This window comes from Schistocerca serialis, chromosome 9 (genome assembly GCF_023864345.2).
Source record: "Schistocerca serialis cubense isolate TAMUIC-IGC-003099 chromosome 9, iqSchSeri2.2, whole genome shotgun sequence".
Classification (NCBI taxonomy): Eukaryota; Metazoa; Arthropoda; class Insecta; order Orthoptera; family Acrididae; genus Schistocerca; species Schistocerca serialis.
Genome location: NC_064646.1, coordinates 159,736,586 through 159,755,412, shown reverse-complemented (window position 1 = coordinate 159,755,412; position 18,827 = coordinate 159,736,586). Strand labels below are relative to the sequence as shown.

At 44.5% G+C, this 18,827-nt stretch overlaps 1 protein-coding gene across 3 annotated transcripts in view; it reads right to left on the bottom strand.

Moving 5' to 3' along the window:
• Positions 1 to 18,827, bottom strand: part of LOC126418442 (prolactin-releasing peptide receptor-like) — a 981,871-nt gene that overhangs the window by 346,308 nt on the left and 616,736 nt on the right. For all 3 annotated transcript variants that reach the window (XM_050085202.1, XM_050085205.1, XM_050085203.1), the window contains one exon: positions 18,488 to 18,636. In XM_050085202.1, coding sequence (XP_049941159.1) covers positions 18,488 to 18,636 — 149 coding nt within the window. The remainder of the gene's footprint in view (positions 1 to 18,487; positions 18,637 to 18,827) is intronic.

The following is an 18,827-nucleotide window of genomic DNA, read 5'->3' as shown; positions in this document are numbered from 1 at the left end:
ATCGCGACTACTGCATGCTAAAACATAAATACACATCCAGAATGAGATTTTCACTCTGCAGCGGAGTGTGCGCTGATAAGAAACTTCCTGGCAGATTAAAACTGTGTGCCCGACCGAGACTCGAACTCGGGACCTTTGCCTTTCGCGGGCAAGTGCTTCGGTAGCTCAGATGGTAGAGCCCTTGCCCGCGAAAGGCAAAGGTCCCGAGTTCGAGTCTCGGTCGGGCACACAGTTTTAATCTGCCAGGAAGTTTCATATCAGCGCACACTCCGCTGCAGAGTGAAAATCTCATTCTGGAAACATCCCCCAGGCTGTGGCTAAGCCATGTCTCCGCTATATCCTTTCTTTCAGGAGTGCTAGTTCTGCAAGGTTCGCAGGAGAGCTTCTGTAAAGTTTGGAAGGTAGGAGACGAGATACTGGCAGAAGTAAAGCTGTGAGTACCGGGCATGAGTCATGCTTCGGTAGCTCAGATGGTAGAGCACTTGCCCGCGAAAGGCAAAGGTCCCGAGGTCGAGTCTCGGTCGGGCACACAGTTTTAATCTGCCAGGAAGTTTCATAAATACACAAGCTAGCAAAGATAGCAGGCTTCAGTGTCCTACACTGAGGTGAGGAAATCGTGGGATACCGCCTAATATCGTGTCGGACCTCCTTTTGCCCTGCGTAGTGCAGCAGCTTGACGTGACATGGACCCTACAAGTCTTTGGTTGTCCACTGCAGAAATATTGACCAATGCTGCCTCTAAAGCCGTCCGTAATTGCGAAAGTGTTTCCGGTGCAACATGTTGTGCACGTCGAGAGATATGAGTGGCCAAATACGAACAAATCGCGAACATCTCTGGCCCGGTGATACGGTACATTGTTCCCCATAAAAATTCCATCGTTGTTTGGGATCATGAAGCCTATGAATGGCTGCAAATGGTCTTCAACTAGACGAACATAACTATTTCCAATGATCGGATCAGTTGGACCATAGTGCCCAGTTCATCCCGTGTAAACACGACCTACACCACTGTGGAACCGGTACCAGATTGCACAGTGCCTTGTTGACAATTTGGATCCACAGCTTTCGTGGGCTCTGTGCCACACTCTAAATCTACCATCAGCTGTTACCGTCTGAAGTGTGGACTCTTCTCACCAGGTCACGATTTCCTAGTCGTCAGCGGCCCAACTGATACGGTCACGAGACCAGCTGAACGCCGCAGGCAATGTCATGCTGTTAGCGAAGCCACTCGCGTCGGTCGTCTGCTGCCAGCGCCCATTAACACCCAATTTTAGGGCGCTGTCCTAGCGGATGCGTTCGTCGTACGTCCTACATTCACTTCTGCGGTTATCCACGCAGTGTTGTCTCTCTGTTAGCACTGACACCTCTACAAAGATGCTGCTGCAGTCAGTCGTTAAGTGAAGGCCGTCGCCCACTGCGTTGTCTGTGGTGAGGAATAACGACTGAAATTTGGTAGTCTCGACACTGTGGATCTCGGAATACTGAATTCCCTAACGATTTCCGAAAGGGAATGTCCCATGCGTCTAGCTGCAACTACCATTCCGCTTTCAAGGTCTGTTAATTCACGTCGTGCGGCCATAATCATATCGAAAATATTTTCACATGTATCACCTGTCTACAAATGACAGCTCCACCAATGCAGTGCCCTGTTATACCTCGTTTACGTGGTACCACCGCATCTATACATGTGCATATTGCTATGCCATGAATTTTATCGCCTGAGTATATGTGACCATGAACGGCATCTGTGCAATGTACCCTATACATTGCAGATATCAGTCGTGGTAAGAATAGCGCTCCATGTAGCTGTGAGTGTATTATGTCGGAGCTAAGTGAATTCGAATACGGGAAAATTGTTGGTATTCGTACGGCTGGTGCTTTCGTAACCAAGGGAGCACAAATTTTTTGTATTTCAAGATGCAGCATACCCAAGATTTAAACCACGTACTGAGAAAGCGAGAAAACATCATCGGCAAAGTCACAACACGGACGATAGCGTGCGCTGAGGACATCGTTACAGTCATATGAAGACAACAGCGACAAAAATAACAGGACGACAGTAGAGAAGTCGTTGCAGATCTGAATGTCGCACTCGTGAAGCCTGTCAGCGGAAAGACAACACAAGGGGAGCTCCAGAAACGGGGAATTTCAGGGCGAGCTGGAATTTCAAGACCAGTTACCAGCGATACCAATGCCCGCAACGTGGAAAACTGGTGCTTTAGTCGTAAAACTAGGTCTAGGGAGCAATGGAAGAAAGTAACTTGGTCGGATGAGTCCTTTTTCAAACTGTTTCCATCTTTCGGCTGAACGTCCCGAGAGTGAAACATGGCGGGCGTTCGGTGATGATTTGAGCAATAATATCATGAGATTCCACAGGTCCCATGATTATTCTGCAACGCTGCATAATTGCCGTGGATTATGAGACCATTTTGGCTGCTCTGGTCCATCTCATGATACAACTTTTGTTCCCCCAGGTAATGGTCTGTTCCAAGAGGAAAGGGCCCCAGATCATACAGCTCGTATCACCACACTTCAGATAAGCAATAGTCTTAAGCCTTTTTAACTAAGCGAGCGCCGATCAGAATGCACTGGATGGCAGACGGCCAGACGGCCAGAGCGGAGGTAGCGTGCCGAAGGGTTACGATAAGAGCCGAGTCGGGCGCGGTAGACCAGTACGGTGCCTTCCAAGAATGTGAAGGCGGAAGGACACAGAAAAGCCAGCGATAGGTTAGGAAAACGACGCAGCATCCACAGGCCGACACCCCTTGAGGACAGAGAAGGTGGACTGGTCCGACCAGAGACTGCCAAGGGGTAAGAAAAGTTGTTCGTTTGTAAAAACTTTAAATTAAAGCAGAGGGCCAGAGTAAAATTTGCAGAAGAGTTAAAATCAGAAGTGTATTTGGGCAGAAAGCAACAGGGAAAGTATAAAGTAAAACGTGTTTGTTTTAATGGCCGAGATGATGGCTGACGTCACAGGCAATTTAGTGGTGGAGAAGGAGCGCACAACTCGCCATTTTTTAGGACTAGCGGTTAGACCGGGGAGCGGTACGGATGGCCGGCGATTGCGCTCCCGCAGGATTACCAACTAAGCTCTGCTTTGTGGCTGAATCTGCTTAAGACCGTCACAAAGTAAAGTTCGCGTAGGTGGTGAAGTTACGTTGATTTTGAAGGAACTTTTATCTTAATATGTGACGATTACTGAGGTATAGACGCCAATAGTTTGCTGAGCAAAGCTTAGTGCAAGCAACAACACGACAGTCATTGAACACGGTAAATCAGCTACTGTGCTCGTTCCTGCTGGTGCAGATTCTGTTTTCGTTATGTGATAATGATCATTATGGCCAGTTGGTTATGTTCACGCTTAATTTTATGTGGGGTATCAAGTGTAAGTAAGGACTGAGTTCCGCGGCATCCGGTAGTAAAAGATCCTGGCCTTGTGCAGTAGAAGACCCACGTGGCAGCTGACTGCCACTGCAGTACGATCACAACTGGGATTAGCCTGATTGAGACCACAACAAAATGAAATCGGTATTCGACAGTGGTCTAAAACCCACTTAGAGGCGCATATCCGTCTGACCGCTATATGGCTGGATGCTGGTGTGCAAACTTCGATTTTGCAACTTGTGTCGGAGGATTTTGAGGGTGATATAATTACTCTTATCAGAGGTGCGTTGCATTATTTAGTAGCAGCAGAATTCCTCTCCAAACCCTTAGTACTACGTATTTACAAAGTCCAGAATCCACAGGATGCCGAATAACGTACGAGCGGCTAAACTGTAGGTGAGGGCAGGTAAGATTACAGGTAGAGGAAGTGCGGAGGCTGCCTACGCTGCCTCAGCGCACGTAACTCACACAGATGACCTGCTACGCACCCCTGTAAATCTACTGCTTACCGTACCAGGCAGTCCAAGCGGTCAAGTACGTTATTTGTTAGGATTTGTCATTCTTCAAAGGGAATGTTACAAAGTAGTACTTCGACCTAGGGAATGTTACAAAAGGATCACCAATTTAGTATTGGGGGGAAGCATGCAGGGTAAAAATAGTAGAGGGAGACCAGGGGATGAATAGAGTAAGTGGCTTCAGAAAGATGTAGGTTGCAGCAGTTACTCGCAGATGAAGAAGCGTGCACAGGATAGAGTGGCAAGGAGAGCTGCATCAAACCAGTCTCAGGACTGAAGACCACAACAACAACAATGATCTCTTGCTTTCTATAAGTTACTACAACATACCTCCGTTTCGCACTACAAATCAGCAAGTTACAATTAAAAACTGAATAAAACAGGACAATTTCAATTTTGCATAGTAGACTGGAGGATAACTCTGCACAATAAAAATTTTCGTAGATTATGTGGTCTTTTATATATCCTCTCGCCATTTTTCGACGGTTCACCGCTTCTAGTAACTAGGAGGAAGACAGTGTTCGCGTATGTAAAGAAAGCGAACGTTATGAGAACGCCCGAGATGTATGCAACACACCTAACACATAAGTACTGCGGGTACGATGTTAACGAACGAAAGCTGCTAGGAAATCTACCCTACTCCACAATTACTTACTGTAGCATAGGGTAGGCCGCGGTAGTTCTACTCCTCTAACAGGGCGAAAGGAAAGACCAAGTAAAAACTGTCAGCGCCTGTTTGACGATGCTTTCTGAGTACTTTGGTATAAGTGTGGTGTGGTCTCCAGTGCATAGTTAGCGAGTAGTCACAATTCGTTTAATTTCTTACCCCCATTAACCATTATATCTTTTATCTGAATTTATATACATTAAGAGTGTAAATGTCGGCTGTATGCATTGTGCGCCCCCTTTGGAAACAAATTTGTTCAATTCACAAATGTTACTTACGGTTGACACTGTCGTCTTGACATACACAGTGATATACAGCAGTATGAAGAGTTGACAGATCGGCTCTTCGTGTAGGGGTTCTCTGAACGACGTTATGCTAAACAAAGACAACCGCTCACAGTGCTATTGTATGTGAAGATTGTTCCAGTACTCGGCGTTCTACACTGTACATTTTGATGATCACATACACTACATAATCAGAAGTATCTGGACAACTGGCTGAAAATGACAAGTTCGTGGCGTCTTCCATTGAATTCAGTGTGATGTTGACCCAATATTAGCTTTGATGACAGCGTGTACTCTCGCAGTCATACGTTCTATCAGGTGCTGGAAGGTTTATTGGGGAATGGCAGCCCATTCTTCACTGAGTGCAGCACTGAGGAGAGGTATCGATGTCGGTCGGTGAGACCTGGCAAGAAGTCGGCGTTCCAAAACATCCCAAAGGTGTTCTATAGGATTCTGCAGGACAGTCCATTACAGGGATGTTATTGTCGTGTAACCACACCGCCACAGGCCGTGAATTATGAACAGGTACTCGATCTTGTTGAATGATGCAATCGCCATCCCAGAACTGCTTTTCACCGCTGGGAAGCAAGAAGGTGCTTAAAACATCAATGTAGACCTGTTCCGTGATAGTGATACGCAAAACAACAAGGAGTGCAACCCCCTATCATGAAAAACAATACCACACCATAACACCACCGCCTCTGAATTTTACTATTGGCTCTACACACGCTGACAGACGATGTTCACAGGGCATTCGCCATACCCACACCATGCCATTGGATCGTCTCATTGTGTACCGTGATTCGTCACTCCACACAACGTTTTTCCACTGTTCAGTCGCCCAATGTTAACGCTTCTTATACCCAGCAAGGCGTCGTTTGGCATTTAACGGCGTGATGTGTGGCTTATGAGTAGCTTCTCGACCATGAAATGTAAGTTTTCTCACCTTCCGCCTAACTGTTCTGATACTGTTTGGAATTCCTGTGTGATGATCTGGATAGATGTCTGCCTATTACACATTACGATCCTCTTCAACTGTCGGCAGTCTCTGTCAGTCAACATACGAGGTCAGCCTGTACGCTTTTGTGCTGTACGTGCCCCTTCACGTTTCCACTTCAGTATCATATCGGAAACAGTGGACCTACGGATGTTTAGGAGTGTGGAAATATCGCGTACAGACGTGTGACGCAAGTGACACCCAATCACCTGACCACATTAGAAGTTCGAGAGTTCCGCGATGAGCCCCATTCTGCTCTCTCACTACGTCGCTGTTATGGAGTACCTGGCAGTAGGTGGCAGCATAACGCACCTAATATAAAAAAAGTGTGTTTTTGGGGCTGTCCGAATACTTTTGATCACACAGTGTATTACCGCTTTTTTCACGGCTATTATGGTATTTTCATAGTAACGTAGATAACTGGGGTACAAACCAAGTAAGTAACTACACTATTGTACTGTAACGAGATACAAGAGCCCATGGGGCCTAACTATCGAAATAACGTAGAATAATGTCCCTCTTCATACTACATATAAAAAGACTCGCTTTAATAGTGTACATTTTGAACCCTGGTTATTGGCATTTAATTTATACCGAATTTCACGATGAGTAAGAAAAGCAATAAAATGAGGCCTAGTTAGAATACTACCTTCACATCAGCTCACCTGGAAAAAACCTCAGCAGCGAATAGTTTCTGCTCGCCATATGCTATTGTAGTTCGTGTCGAGTTAACATACACAATTTAAAAGTAATTGGTTTCCTTCGGAACTGAGCAGTTTCCTGGTACAATTTTAACTACCATTCTATAACTGATTCGCCACGAGGCGAACAAATAATTCTAGCAGCCCCTCCCACAAACAACGGGATACCGTTACCTACTCGACAGAACTCAGAAGCAGACGAGAAGTACGCGGGATCAGACGATTTCACGAACCCCTGCAGCGATAAAGTCGAGCTCGTAAACAAACATATTCGCCGGGGTAGCAATTTCGAGATCTTCAGGCTGAAGGAGCACAGGACGACCCCGAAAGCCGTCCAGGCTTTCACGAGCAGCGAACGGTAGAAACCTCATTAGCTGCCACTGCCACGTGGCACTTAATGCTACTGCTGCCTTCACCTAAAAATACCTTGCATTGGCACATGAGCGTGTTTGCTTTTGGCAGAGCAGTCACTTCTCACATAAAAATATGCTCTGGGCGCTCGAAACTTCTTAATTACGGTTCCAGTTGGTCGATTTCATTACATATTGTTAAATATAATTTCGTGTTATCTACTACCTACTGAAACCAGACTGAAGTTTTCCGAGCACAAAAATCTTTAATTACGGTTCCAGTTGGTCGATTTCATTTCATATTGTTAAATATAATTTCATGTTATCTACTACCTACTGAAACCTGACTGAAGTTTTCCGAGCACAAAAATCTTTAATTTAGATTCTTTATCGTGTTCTGATGCTGTGTCTCCTACAAGAAAGGCAAGCTACTGTGGCCACATCCTGTTTTGGGCAATTATAGCCTTTAAGATCACAAACACATTTGGTTATAAATTATTAACTGAGAAACCCAGTGATTTGTATTTACTTAATCCAGTTTCCTATTATTCCATCTCCTCCTCCCTCCTCTCTTCATTCATTTCCTCCTTCCTGCTCTGTCTGTCCATCTCGTTCTTCCCGCTCTCTTTGTCCATCTTGTACTTCCCCATCTCTCTGTCCACCACCTTCTTACCCCTCTCTCTGTCCATCTCTTCCCCCCCTCTATCCATCCATCCTCCTCCTCTTTATCCACCAATCCTTCCTCTCTGTCTATCATCCCTATCCCTATCTATCACCTCCACACCTTCTCCCCTCTGTAAATTTTCACCACCATCTCTCTCTGTGCACCTCCTCCACCCTCTCTCTCTGTCCATCCTCTGCTCTCACTCTCTCCGTCCACCTCCTCTTCTTTCCTTTCTGTGTCCATCTCCTCCTCTTCTCTCACTCTTTTCATCTCCTCCTCTTCCCTTTCTCTGCCCATTTCTTCCTCCCATTCCGTCTTCATCTCTTCCTCCTCCATCCCTTTCCCTCTCCTTTCCTCCCCCCTGTCTCTGTTCATTTCCTCCTTTCTGTCTCCTTATCCTCATCTGTCCTCTCTCCGTGCATTTCTACGTCCCCTATCTCCACTTACTGTGCCTGTCTCCTCTTTCCTTCTGTCCTTATTCTCGTTCTCACTTCTCTATCTGCGTTATCAACTCACCCTCATAACAGGCTGATAGTTCTTGCTCTTACAGTATTTCTATCCAAACTAATATGTGTACCAATATATCAAACAAATTTCATTGAAATCTTTCAAGGGGCTTAGGATTACCTCTTTCCGTATGGTATTGCTCGTACATGCATATTTCATGTACACACTGATCAGCCAGAACTTTATGATCACCAACCTACTACCGATATAAACTGTAGCAGGTGATAGCTACATCACACATCGAGGAATGACTGCTAGTCAGGCACACTCACGGTGCATGTAGTAGCAGTGAGAGTGGTGTTTGTGTGTAGAATAGGAAAGATGCGCGATCTATCTGAGTTTAGCCAATGGCAGATTGTGTTGGTCACTGAGGTGAAACAATGTCCATCCCTCATCACAGATGTTGGACGAGGTGGGCTGGGCAGACTGGTAAAACAGGATAGGCGGCGAACTGTGAAAAAACTAATATCAGTATTTAATGTTGGGCAGAGTGCAAGTGTGTTTGAAGCAGTAGCACACCGAACACTCCTAACGATGGGCCTCCGCATCCAACGACCCATGCACGTGTGCCAATGTTAACACTATTACATAGGCAACTACGACTAAATGGGGCATGTGATTATAGCAGTAGACGTTGGCGCAGTGGCAGAACGTTGCATGGTCTGATGAATCCCGATACCTTGTTCATCATGCCGATGGGTTGGCATGAATCTGTCGTCTTCCGGGTGAACAGTTCCTTCGCACCTGTACTGTGGAACGGGGTGAAGCTGGCGCCGGCTTCGTTACGCTCTGCAGTATATTCAGGTGGGCATCCATGGATCCAGTGGAGCTCGTGCAAGGCACTATGAGGGCGAAGGAGTCCCTTCACTGGTTGCAGACCACGTACACCCCTTCATGACGATCTTGTTTCGCAGTGGTATTTTTGAACAAAATAATGCGCGGTGTCACAAGGCCACGAGTGTGATGGAGTGGTTCATGGAACATAGTGGCGAGTTCCAGTTTATTTGTTGGCCCCCCCAACTAGACAGACCTGAATATAATTAAAGACATCCGGGAGTGCTTGAACTTGACTTAAGAGCTCATCGCCCTTCTACCCGGAATTTGCGGGAGTTAGGCAAATTCGTGTGCAGTTGTGGTTCCAACTCCCTCCAGCGACCTACCAAGGCCTCACTGATTCCATGCCACGACGCGTCGCAGCTGTTATCCGTGCCAGAAGTGGACATACCGACTTTTAGGTAGGTTGTCATGATGTTCTGGCTGATCAGTGTATTTCGCACATATTTAACATACTTCACGCGTATTTGTACACATGTATGTCTAGCGAATTTATGACGTCATATCCCCTGATCTATTTACTGGGTAACGGTATAATTTTAATGGTACATCCAGTGTTATATGTGCGTAAAGATCATTTAAAACGTCATTCTTCATGCGGTAGTTTTACTGCAGGAACAGCGAAAATGTTGTAAGCGATAAACTTTTTTTCTTTCATCATTTTGTGGGAGTCTTCAGCGAGAAAAAGTTTCGTAAGGGTTCGAAATTATTTGCAAAGTTTTTGGCGAGTCTGGTCTTATTCTAAAGTACTGGATAACTGAAGTACGGGTATTCTCGCATCGTGGGCAGCATTGCTTTCTCACCCTCACTCCCGCCCTTTGATAGATGAATGGTTGTTACCCCCATAGCAATTCTTTCCAGAAAGAAAATGATATGTGTCTCAATTGTGATTTATATCGGTCTATTGGTTTAGGAGGAGACGAGAAACATACATAGATACATACATTTTCATAATTTATGTGGATGTATGGGGCCGGCCGCGGTGGCCGTGCGGTTCTAGGCGCTCCAGTCCGGAGCCGTGCTGCTGCTACAGTCGGAGGTTCGAATCCTGCCTCGGGCATGGATGTGTGTGATGTCCTTAGGTTAGTTAGGTTTAATTAGTTCTAAGTACTAGGGGACTGATGACCACAGCAGTTGAGTCCCATAGTGCTCAGAGCCATTTGAGCCATTTGAGCCATTTGGATGTATGGGTATGGGTTTAATATGAACTATAATTTATTTGTGATTTTATTTTATTTGCGAGGACAGACGAGAGGTACTAAACAGACAGTGATCGTGTCACAGTGCAGAACTATTGCCCGTAAATTACGCAGGTCGTGATTATTAATAACGAGAAGTTGGCAATTTTCCCTATGACGGCATTTACTGTTGGAAGACAGCTCTTTGTGCCTAGTTGTAACTGTCCTTCCGCACACTTATCCACCAGAAGGGCGCCAGCGAAACAATCCTGACCGTGAGAGAAAGACACTACCAGCACATCTGTCTGCAGGAGAGCACAGTTGGATACCAAAAATAGAGACTTCCGCTTAGTCGGTTGGTTTCCCCGAAGCACGAGGTATTAAATGAGTCCCACAGCATGAGCTCTGTCTCACTCCGACTCCATTTCTTCTGCAGTCTAGACGTTACTGTGGCTGGTACAGCCTCCAGACCACATGATCCTACGGCTTATGTGCTGGGTGCTACAGACACCAATAGGGCGATCTAACAATACTGGTTAGTCGGAGAATCGATACATGGTTTTGTTGCCCGTTAGTTCCGACAATCCGGCCATCAGAAGTTGCGATGGTCACTCATAATTATGACCGCACCTGGACCATAGACGCTTCCATACCACTGCTACGACAATCTACCTCGTCCTACTGCCGCGTGCCGTCATCGGACGGTATCTCTCTGACCGATCTCTGTCGCTCGCCCTCACTCAAGTATTTTATTTCTTTCTCTTCTAATTTTTCTCTACCCATTATGCAGTTTAATTGGCTGATCAAGAGTTGTGTCATGGTCCTGTAATTACTGTCTTGCATCCAGACAAATTCATTACTGATTTAAGCGGCTTTTTACGTTGTATTAAGTTACGTTATTTCTGCACTTGTGGTCTTTTGAAATTATACCTGCGAAAAGCAAAGTCGTATGGCATGGTTGCATGAGAGACACCGAAAAGCAGATTCACCTGCGTGTTAGTCAAGGCTTTCCGTTCCCTTCACACGCAATTTCACCTCTCTAGTGAGAAGTGTAGAGTTGTAAGCGAATCTGTAATGGGTGCGTGTGCAGTGCAGTGTCATGTTTGTTTTGGATGATGACGAGAGAAGGCAGATGTCACCCATTCAAGCACTGACCACGTCCGAGCAGTTTAATCTCGGTGATCTGACGAGAACCGGTGTACTCAAAGTGGTAATGCTGCTGTCATTATGCCTGTTTAGTCTGTCGTCGACTATTTCCTCAACAGACCTGTGCTACCCCCTTCTGTCCTTAATCCATCATCAAGTCGGATCTACTCCCCTGTGGTGGTGTGGTCGAATCAAAACCTTGGTAGTAAGTGAATCTGATGCTTTAGGCACGATCAGGAAACGAAGTAGGGTGTCCGTTTCAAAGGCACACAGCTGGGATCGCAGACCACCGCCTCAAAATGCGTCTTCGATATCGTGCTGCAGAAACCTTATCAATGAGTTGTGTTAACTGCTAAGTATTCGTAGGTACACTATCATCCGTAACACATAAGAAAACACTGGATAGGGTGTGGTTGATATGGTGCAGAAGCCTATGCGGTGCATTCATCTGCTGACAGTCCTGCTATAAGTGAATTTTGTAGGCCCAGAATTCAAATCGATGGTTATCTGACTACGGAGACGACGCGACGTGGCGTCCGCTGTCGGAAAACTCTTGTACTAGTCCTATGTGCCGATTTATGCCTGTCTAAACATTGATATTGCAATACTGAAGAAGAACCGTTGACACAAAAACCAATGGATGTCGCAGCATTTATCACGAGTCGTTAAATACAGTTAACACGTGATGTGCTTCAATATTCGTTGCACATCATTCCGTAATTCACTACTCAGATATCGAATCTACACATGTGCCACACTTCATACCTAGTAGCGCATTCGGGACTCACTCTCGCCATATCTTCAAAGTACTTAACTTCCAGCTGACCTGTGGTTTGGGGGAAGCGTCTTTGATGATGATGATGATGATGATGAGGTCCCATACTCCGAGCGTAGGGAACGATGCGGGAGACCTGCATCGCCGACTAGGCATGGTCCTCGCGGAGGTGGTTTGCCATTGCCTTCCTCCAACCGTAATGGGGATGAATGATGATGATGAAGACAACACAACAACACCCAGTCATCTCGAGGCAGGGAAAATCCCTGACCCCGCCGGGAATCGAACCCGGGACCGCTTGCGCTGGAAGCGAGCTGCGGAATAAGCGTACTGGACTATTAATTAAAACATTCAGAGTCGTGGGTTCGAATTTAGTTTGAATTTTGAAGAAAATTCATCAGAAATGGTAGCCGAAGACTTCCAGTACAAGGAGTCAGTCTCGTTCTGTGAACTACCTTGCTAATGAGGGAGGATTGGACAGATCTTCGGGCCACCTTCGTGACCTTGCAGTTGGCAGTTGGCCCTAAAAGCTGAAGAATATATAATCATCAACGGCATCAGGTGAGAAGACAATGGAAACCATTCCACTAAAGACATGTTATGTGTATCTGTATGGCATATGCCCTTTAGTTGAAAAATCTCTCCATCGGCAAAAGTCCCTCTTCTCCGAGGAGGGACTGGCAAGAGGGAGGTACCCAAGCGAAAAAGATGAATAACAAAAGAAAAGGTAACATTTTAGGAATGGCAGAAGTCTGACCGTGATAGGGAAGATTAAAATCAGAAAATGGACATCTAAAGGTCCAAAAAAAGAGGTAAAAAAGAGAACTGCGAATAAAAACACAAAGGAAGTCCTAAAAGACTTGTCTCATCACATGATAGTGACTTAATTAGACAGGGAAAACATGGCGGATGTTCTATTATATTCATAATTTAGAAAACTTGCGATGCATTAAGGCAACAGAGATGGATTACATTCCATCAGGATTCGTGGTGAGATGAATATAAGGTAACACCAATAGCAGCAGAAAGTGGTGTAATGGAGGCAGGCTGTGTTATGAACAGGAAAGTAGGGCAGAGACTTCTTTCCTGTGAGTAGATTAGTGATACAGTTGGTCTCATCAGAATCAAAAGCAAACGATCGCCAAGTTCAGGTATACATGGATAGCAGGAGAAGAAACAGAAGGCAGACTTACAGGAGGATATAGGCTTGGCAGTATGAATGAGGGAGGTGAAAATCTAAAAATGTCCCCCAATTGATTTCATTTAGTACCACCGATGACACTGTTAAAATATCTCAAGATCAGGTCATATACTTGGAAAAGGCCCGGAGATACGGGAAAATTCCAGCTGGGTTACATCGTGGTCAGACAGAGATTTCTAAATCAGACATTGGTTTGCAAGGCTTACTCGAAAGCAGATAGAGACTCGGATCAATATTTGGTATTGATGAAGAGTATACAGACGTTTAAGACAATCGTCAGGAAGGGCAAACGTAGACACTTCTGGTAGTAAGGTACTGAAGTACAGTGAAGTGATGAGATGCATTCGAAGTTCTCTCGGGATGTAAGTAATGCTACAATGAATACCACAATAAGTATTTCACTTGAAGTGGAATATACATCGCTACGAAGGGCAATCATAGATGCTGGACGGACAAACATAGGTCCATGGAAGGCAACAGCGAAGAAAACTTGGTAACAGGATAAATTTCGTAAAAATTGTAACACTGCTGGGTAGATCGTTAGGAAAATTTTTTCACTTGGTGTTCAGCAATTCACGTTTATAGGTGCGTATCGAGATCGTCTAATCATTAGAACATCTAAGGAGAAAAGTGGAATTCATCATGTGCAGTACGGTGTTGTGTATATGAAGAATTTCACCTTCCTTAGATTTTCTGAAGATGAGTTAATCTCGAAACAAACCAATAAACGTGAATTATCGAACACCAAGTAAAACTTTCTAGCGACCTAATCAACAGTGTCACTAGTTGTAAAAAATTTGTTGCACAATTGTCACAATTCTCCTACGTGACTTCATGTTGCATCTTAAAAAAAAAAGAAGAAATATTTCCGTTGATCGAAAAATAAGGAAATGTGATAATAGGAACAGACGAGAAATTAAGTAACTTAAGAATGAATTAAATAGGAAGAGAAGGAGGCCTAGGCGAAATGACTGCAGGAAAATGTGAAACAATCGGAAAATAGTACTAGTGTATTTTCAAAGTTAAACGCAGAGGAGAGAGCGAAAGGCTGGAAACAGCAGACTGAAGGCGTCTGCGATGGGGATGATGATTATTATCAGGTCTGGTGGACGCATAAGAGCAAGGCCGTTAGCACCAGCACCAGAAAGTAATGAAACGAGTGTAGAGGATTATCACAAAATCACAAAAAAGAGAACTGCAAATAAAAACACGAAGAAAGTCTTGAAACACTTGTCTCATCACATGATAGTGACTTAATTAGACAAGGAAAACATGGCGGATTTTGTACCATATTCACAATTTAGAGAACTTGCGATGCAATAAGGCAACTGGATTGGATTACATTCGTTCAGGAGTTCCAAAATCATTGGGGGGAAAAAAGTGAACGTAATGGTGCAATACGTTAGAAATGCTGAGATGACTAACAATAGGCTATAGGGAAAGATAGGTAATACTCAGTACGTAGAAGAATTAAGAGGAAATTATATAAAAGCAAGACCAAGAACAACGTTCGCGAATTAAAAATTCCGCAAGATAGGGGGACAGTCTTTCGCCCCTAACGTTAGACGCAGCAATAACGGAAATAAAAGAAACTTTCAATACCGGCATTAAAATTCAGGGTGAACGTATATAAATGATAAGATTCGCTGATCGCTTGCTCATCCTCAGTAAATGAAGAAGAATTACAAGTTCTGTTGAATGGACTGTATACTTTAATGAGTACAGAATAAGGAGAGAGAGTAAATCGCACAGTAATAGAAATTTTATTAGCGGACAACTTAATATCTAAATTGGTGACAACGAATGATATGAACTTAAGAAAGTCTGCTATCGTCATAAGCTTCAATTTGAGGAAGCAATTTCTGAGAATGTACGTTTGTAACACGGCATTGTATCACAGTGGATCACGGACTATGAGAAAATGAGAAAACAAGAATCGAAGATTTTGAGATGAGGTGCTATAGAGGGACTGTGCGGATTACGTGGACTGGTAGGATAGTTAGGTTTAAGTAGTTCTGAGTTCTAGGGGACTGATGACCTCAGAAATTAAGTCCCATAGTGCTCAGAGCCATTTGAACCATTTTGAAACACTTTGATGCTATTCACTAATTCTACATCTACATCTACATCTACATTGATACTCCGCAAGCCACCCAACGGTGTGTGGCGGAGGGCACTTTACGTGCCACTGTCATTACCTCCCTTTCCTGTTCCAGTCGCGTATGGTTCGCGGGAAGAACGACTGTCTGAAAGCCTCCGTGCGCGCTCTAATCTCTCTAATTTTACATTCGTGATCTCCTCGGGAGGTATAAGTAGGGGGAAGCAATATATTCGATACCTCACCTAGAAACGCACCCTCTCGAAACCTGGCGAGCAAGCTACACCGCGATGCACAGCGCCTCTCTTGCAGAGTCTGCCACTTGAGTTTATTAAACATCTCCGTAACGCTATCACGGTTACCAAATAACCCTGTGACGAAACGCGCCGCTCTTCTTTGGATCTTCTCTATCTCCTCCGTGAGACCGATCTGGTACGGATCCCACACTGATGAGCAATACTCAAGTATAGGTCGAACTAGTGTTTTGTAAGCCACCTCCTTTGTTGATGGACTACATTTTCTAAGCACTCTCCCAATGAATCTCAACCTGGTACCCGCCTTACCAACAATTAATTTTATATGATCATTCCACTTCAAATCGTTCCGCACGCTTACTCCCAGATATTTTACAGAAGTAACTGCTACCAGTGTTTGTTCCGCTATCATATAATCATACAATAAAGGATCCTTCTTTCTATGTATTCGCAATACATTACATTTGTCTATGTTAAGGGTCAGTTGCCACTCCCTGCACCAAGTGCCTATCCGCTGCAGATCTTCCTGCATTTCGCTACAATTTTCTAATGCTGCAACTTCTCTGTATACTACAGCATCATCCGCGAAAAGCCGCATGGAACTTCCGACACTATCTACTAGGTCACTTATATATATTGTGAAAAGCAATGGTCCCATAACATTCCCCTGTGGCACGCCAGAGGTTACTTTAACGTCTGTAGACGTCTCTCCATTGATAACAAAATGCTGTGTTCTGTTTGCTAAAAACTCTTCAATCCAGCCACACAGCTGGTCTGATATTCCGTAGGCTCTTACTTTGTTTATCAGGCGACAGTGCGGAACTGTATCGAACGCCTTCCGGAAGTCAAGAAAAATAGCATCTACCTGGGAGCCTGTATCTAATATTTTGTGGGTCTCATGAACAAATAAAGCGAGTTGGGTCTCACACGATCGCTGTTTCCGGAATCCATGTTGATTCCTTCATAGTAGATTCTGGGTTTCCAGAAATGACATGATACGCGAGCAAAAAACATGTTCTAAAATTCTACAAGAGATCGACGTCAGAGATATAGGTCTATAGTTTTGCGCATCTGCTCGACGACCCTTCTTGAAGACTGGGACTATCTGTGCTCTTTTCTAATCATTTGGAACCCTCCGTTCCTCTAGAGACTTGCGGTACACGGCTGTTAGAAGGGGGGCAAGTTCTTTCGCGTACTCTGTGTAGAATCGAATTGGTATCCCGTCAGGTCCAGTGGACTTTCCTCTATTGAGTGATTCCAGTTGCTTTTCTATTCCTTGGACACTTATTTCGATGTCAGCCATTTTTTCGTTTGTTCGAGGATTTAGAGAAGGAACTGCAGTGCGGTCTTCCTCTGTGAAACAGCTTTGGAAAAAGGTGTTCAGTATTTCAGCTTTACGCGTGTCATCCTCTGTTTCAATGCCATCATCATCCCGTAGTGTCTGGATATGCTGTTTCGAGCCACTTACTGATTTAACGTAAGACCAGAACTTCCTAGGATTTTCTGTCAAGTCGGTACATAGAATTTTACTTTCGAATTCAATGAACGCTTCACGCATAGCCCTCCTTACGCTAACTTTGACATCGTTTAGCTTCTGTTTGTCTGAGAGGTTTTGGCTGCGTTTAAACTTGGAGTGAAGCTCTCTTTGCTTTCGCAGTCGTTTCCTAACTTTGTTGTTGTACCACGGTGGGTTTTTCCCGTCCCTCACAGTTTTACTCGGCACGTACCTGTCTAAAGCGCATTTTACGATTGCCTTGAACTTTTTCCATAAACACTCAACATTGTCAGTGTCGGAACAGAAATTTTCGTTTTGATCTGTTAGGTAGTCTGAAATCTGCCTTCTATTACTCTTGCTAAACAGATAAACCTTCCTCCCTTTTTTTATATTAGGTTACGCATTTCTGTATCAGTGGCCAGAAAAGTTCGTAAATTTCTAATTACCTACGAAATGATCATTTAAGGAAAGTAAATTCTGAACGCCAAGCTTTCCAAATCTGGACGAATATGACAGACTTCCTCTGCTCTGCACATGTTTCACGTTTGGCACCAATTCTCCCCCTTTGACGCTCAGTAGCACCAGATGAGATATTTCACAGCATGGCAGCATCGAAAGACAGTAAAAAAGAGCAATATAGTTCCTCAAGCAAGTGCTCTTTTCTCCGTTGGATAGATAGGCTTAAATCCGCAAGTAGGTCTTTCCAAAAGTAAGCGCTCCTTTTTCAGGCTAAATGAACACACAAGGTGATTCAGCTGCCCCTACCTATACGTTTTACGTAATCCCAACGGCTTCGGATACCATATGCAAAATTTTCATGTTCTCTCCCTCGCTACGTGCAAACTATTGGAAAAATGGACTGGACCTTTTTGTAGTAAATGTTACGTAGTTAAATTTTGTGATGGAATAGATTTTCACTAGAGGCCGTAATTTTCGTATTATTCGAAAAAAAAGCCTACAAAAGTGACCTTGAAACTCGTTTTCTTGAATAACTTGAAAACCGTGGCTTCCAGCGAAAGTATATTCCAGTGCAGAATGTAACTACATAAAATTTGTTGCAAATGCCCTGTTCATTTCTGTAGGGCTAATAGTTTGGATGTAGCGAACGAGAGACTATGAAAATCATGCGCGTGGTTTCTGAAGGTGTTGCGGGCTGCATAAAACCCATAGGTATGGGCTACTGAATCAACCAGCATGTGTGAAAGACCACATAGTCATATGTGCTGCGCCGATTAGAGGGCTGTGCCAGAAACCAGTGTATCTTATTGGGGTAAACGCATTATGATAAAGAAAGCAAGGTATGTAGAATAAAGATGCCAACAGACGTAGAAGACAGTTATTGGTATCCACATTCTAAGAAATATTCACCAGCCATAATTTTGCTTCCATATCTATATGATGGACTACAGAAACTAAATGCACAATTCGATGACTCACCTGAGTGGGTTGAGGATGGCCCGGTGACGATCCACGGCGATGGCGGTGAGCGTGAAGATGCTGACGTTGACGCTGAGCACCTGCACGAAGGGGCAGAAGGCGCACATGAAGTGCGGCAGGTTCCAGCGCTGCAGCAGCGCCGCCTGGAACTGCACCACAACGCACCACTTGCTCACTCGTCCTCCTCTTCTGACACACACCACACCATACCACACCAAAGCGGAGGAGCCGTGGCTTCCGCATATCCAAACACAGTGCTTGAAGAGAATTATCACGACGAATCGTTTCTACGATCGTTCTGAACGCCACATTGTGGTGGGATGAAAAGAAAAATAAAATA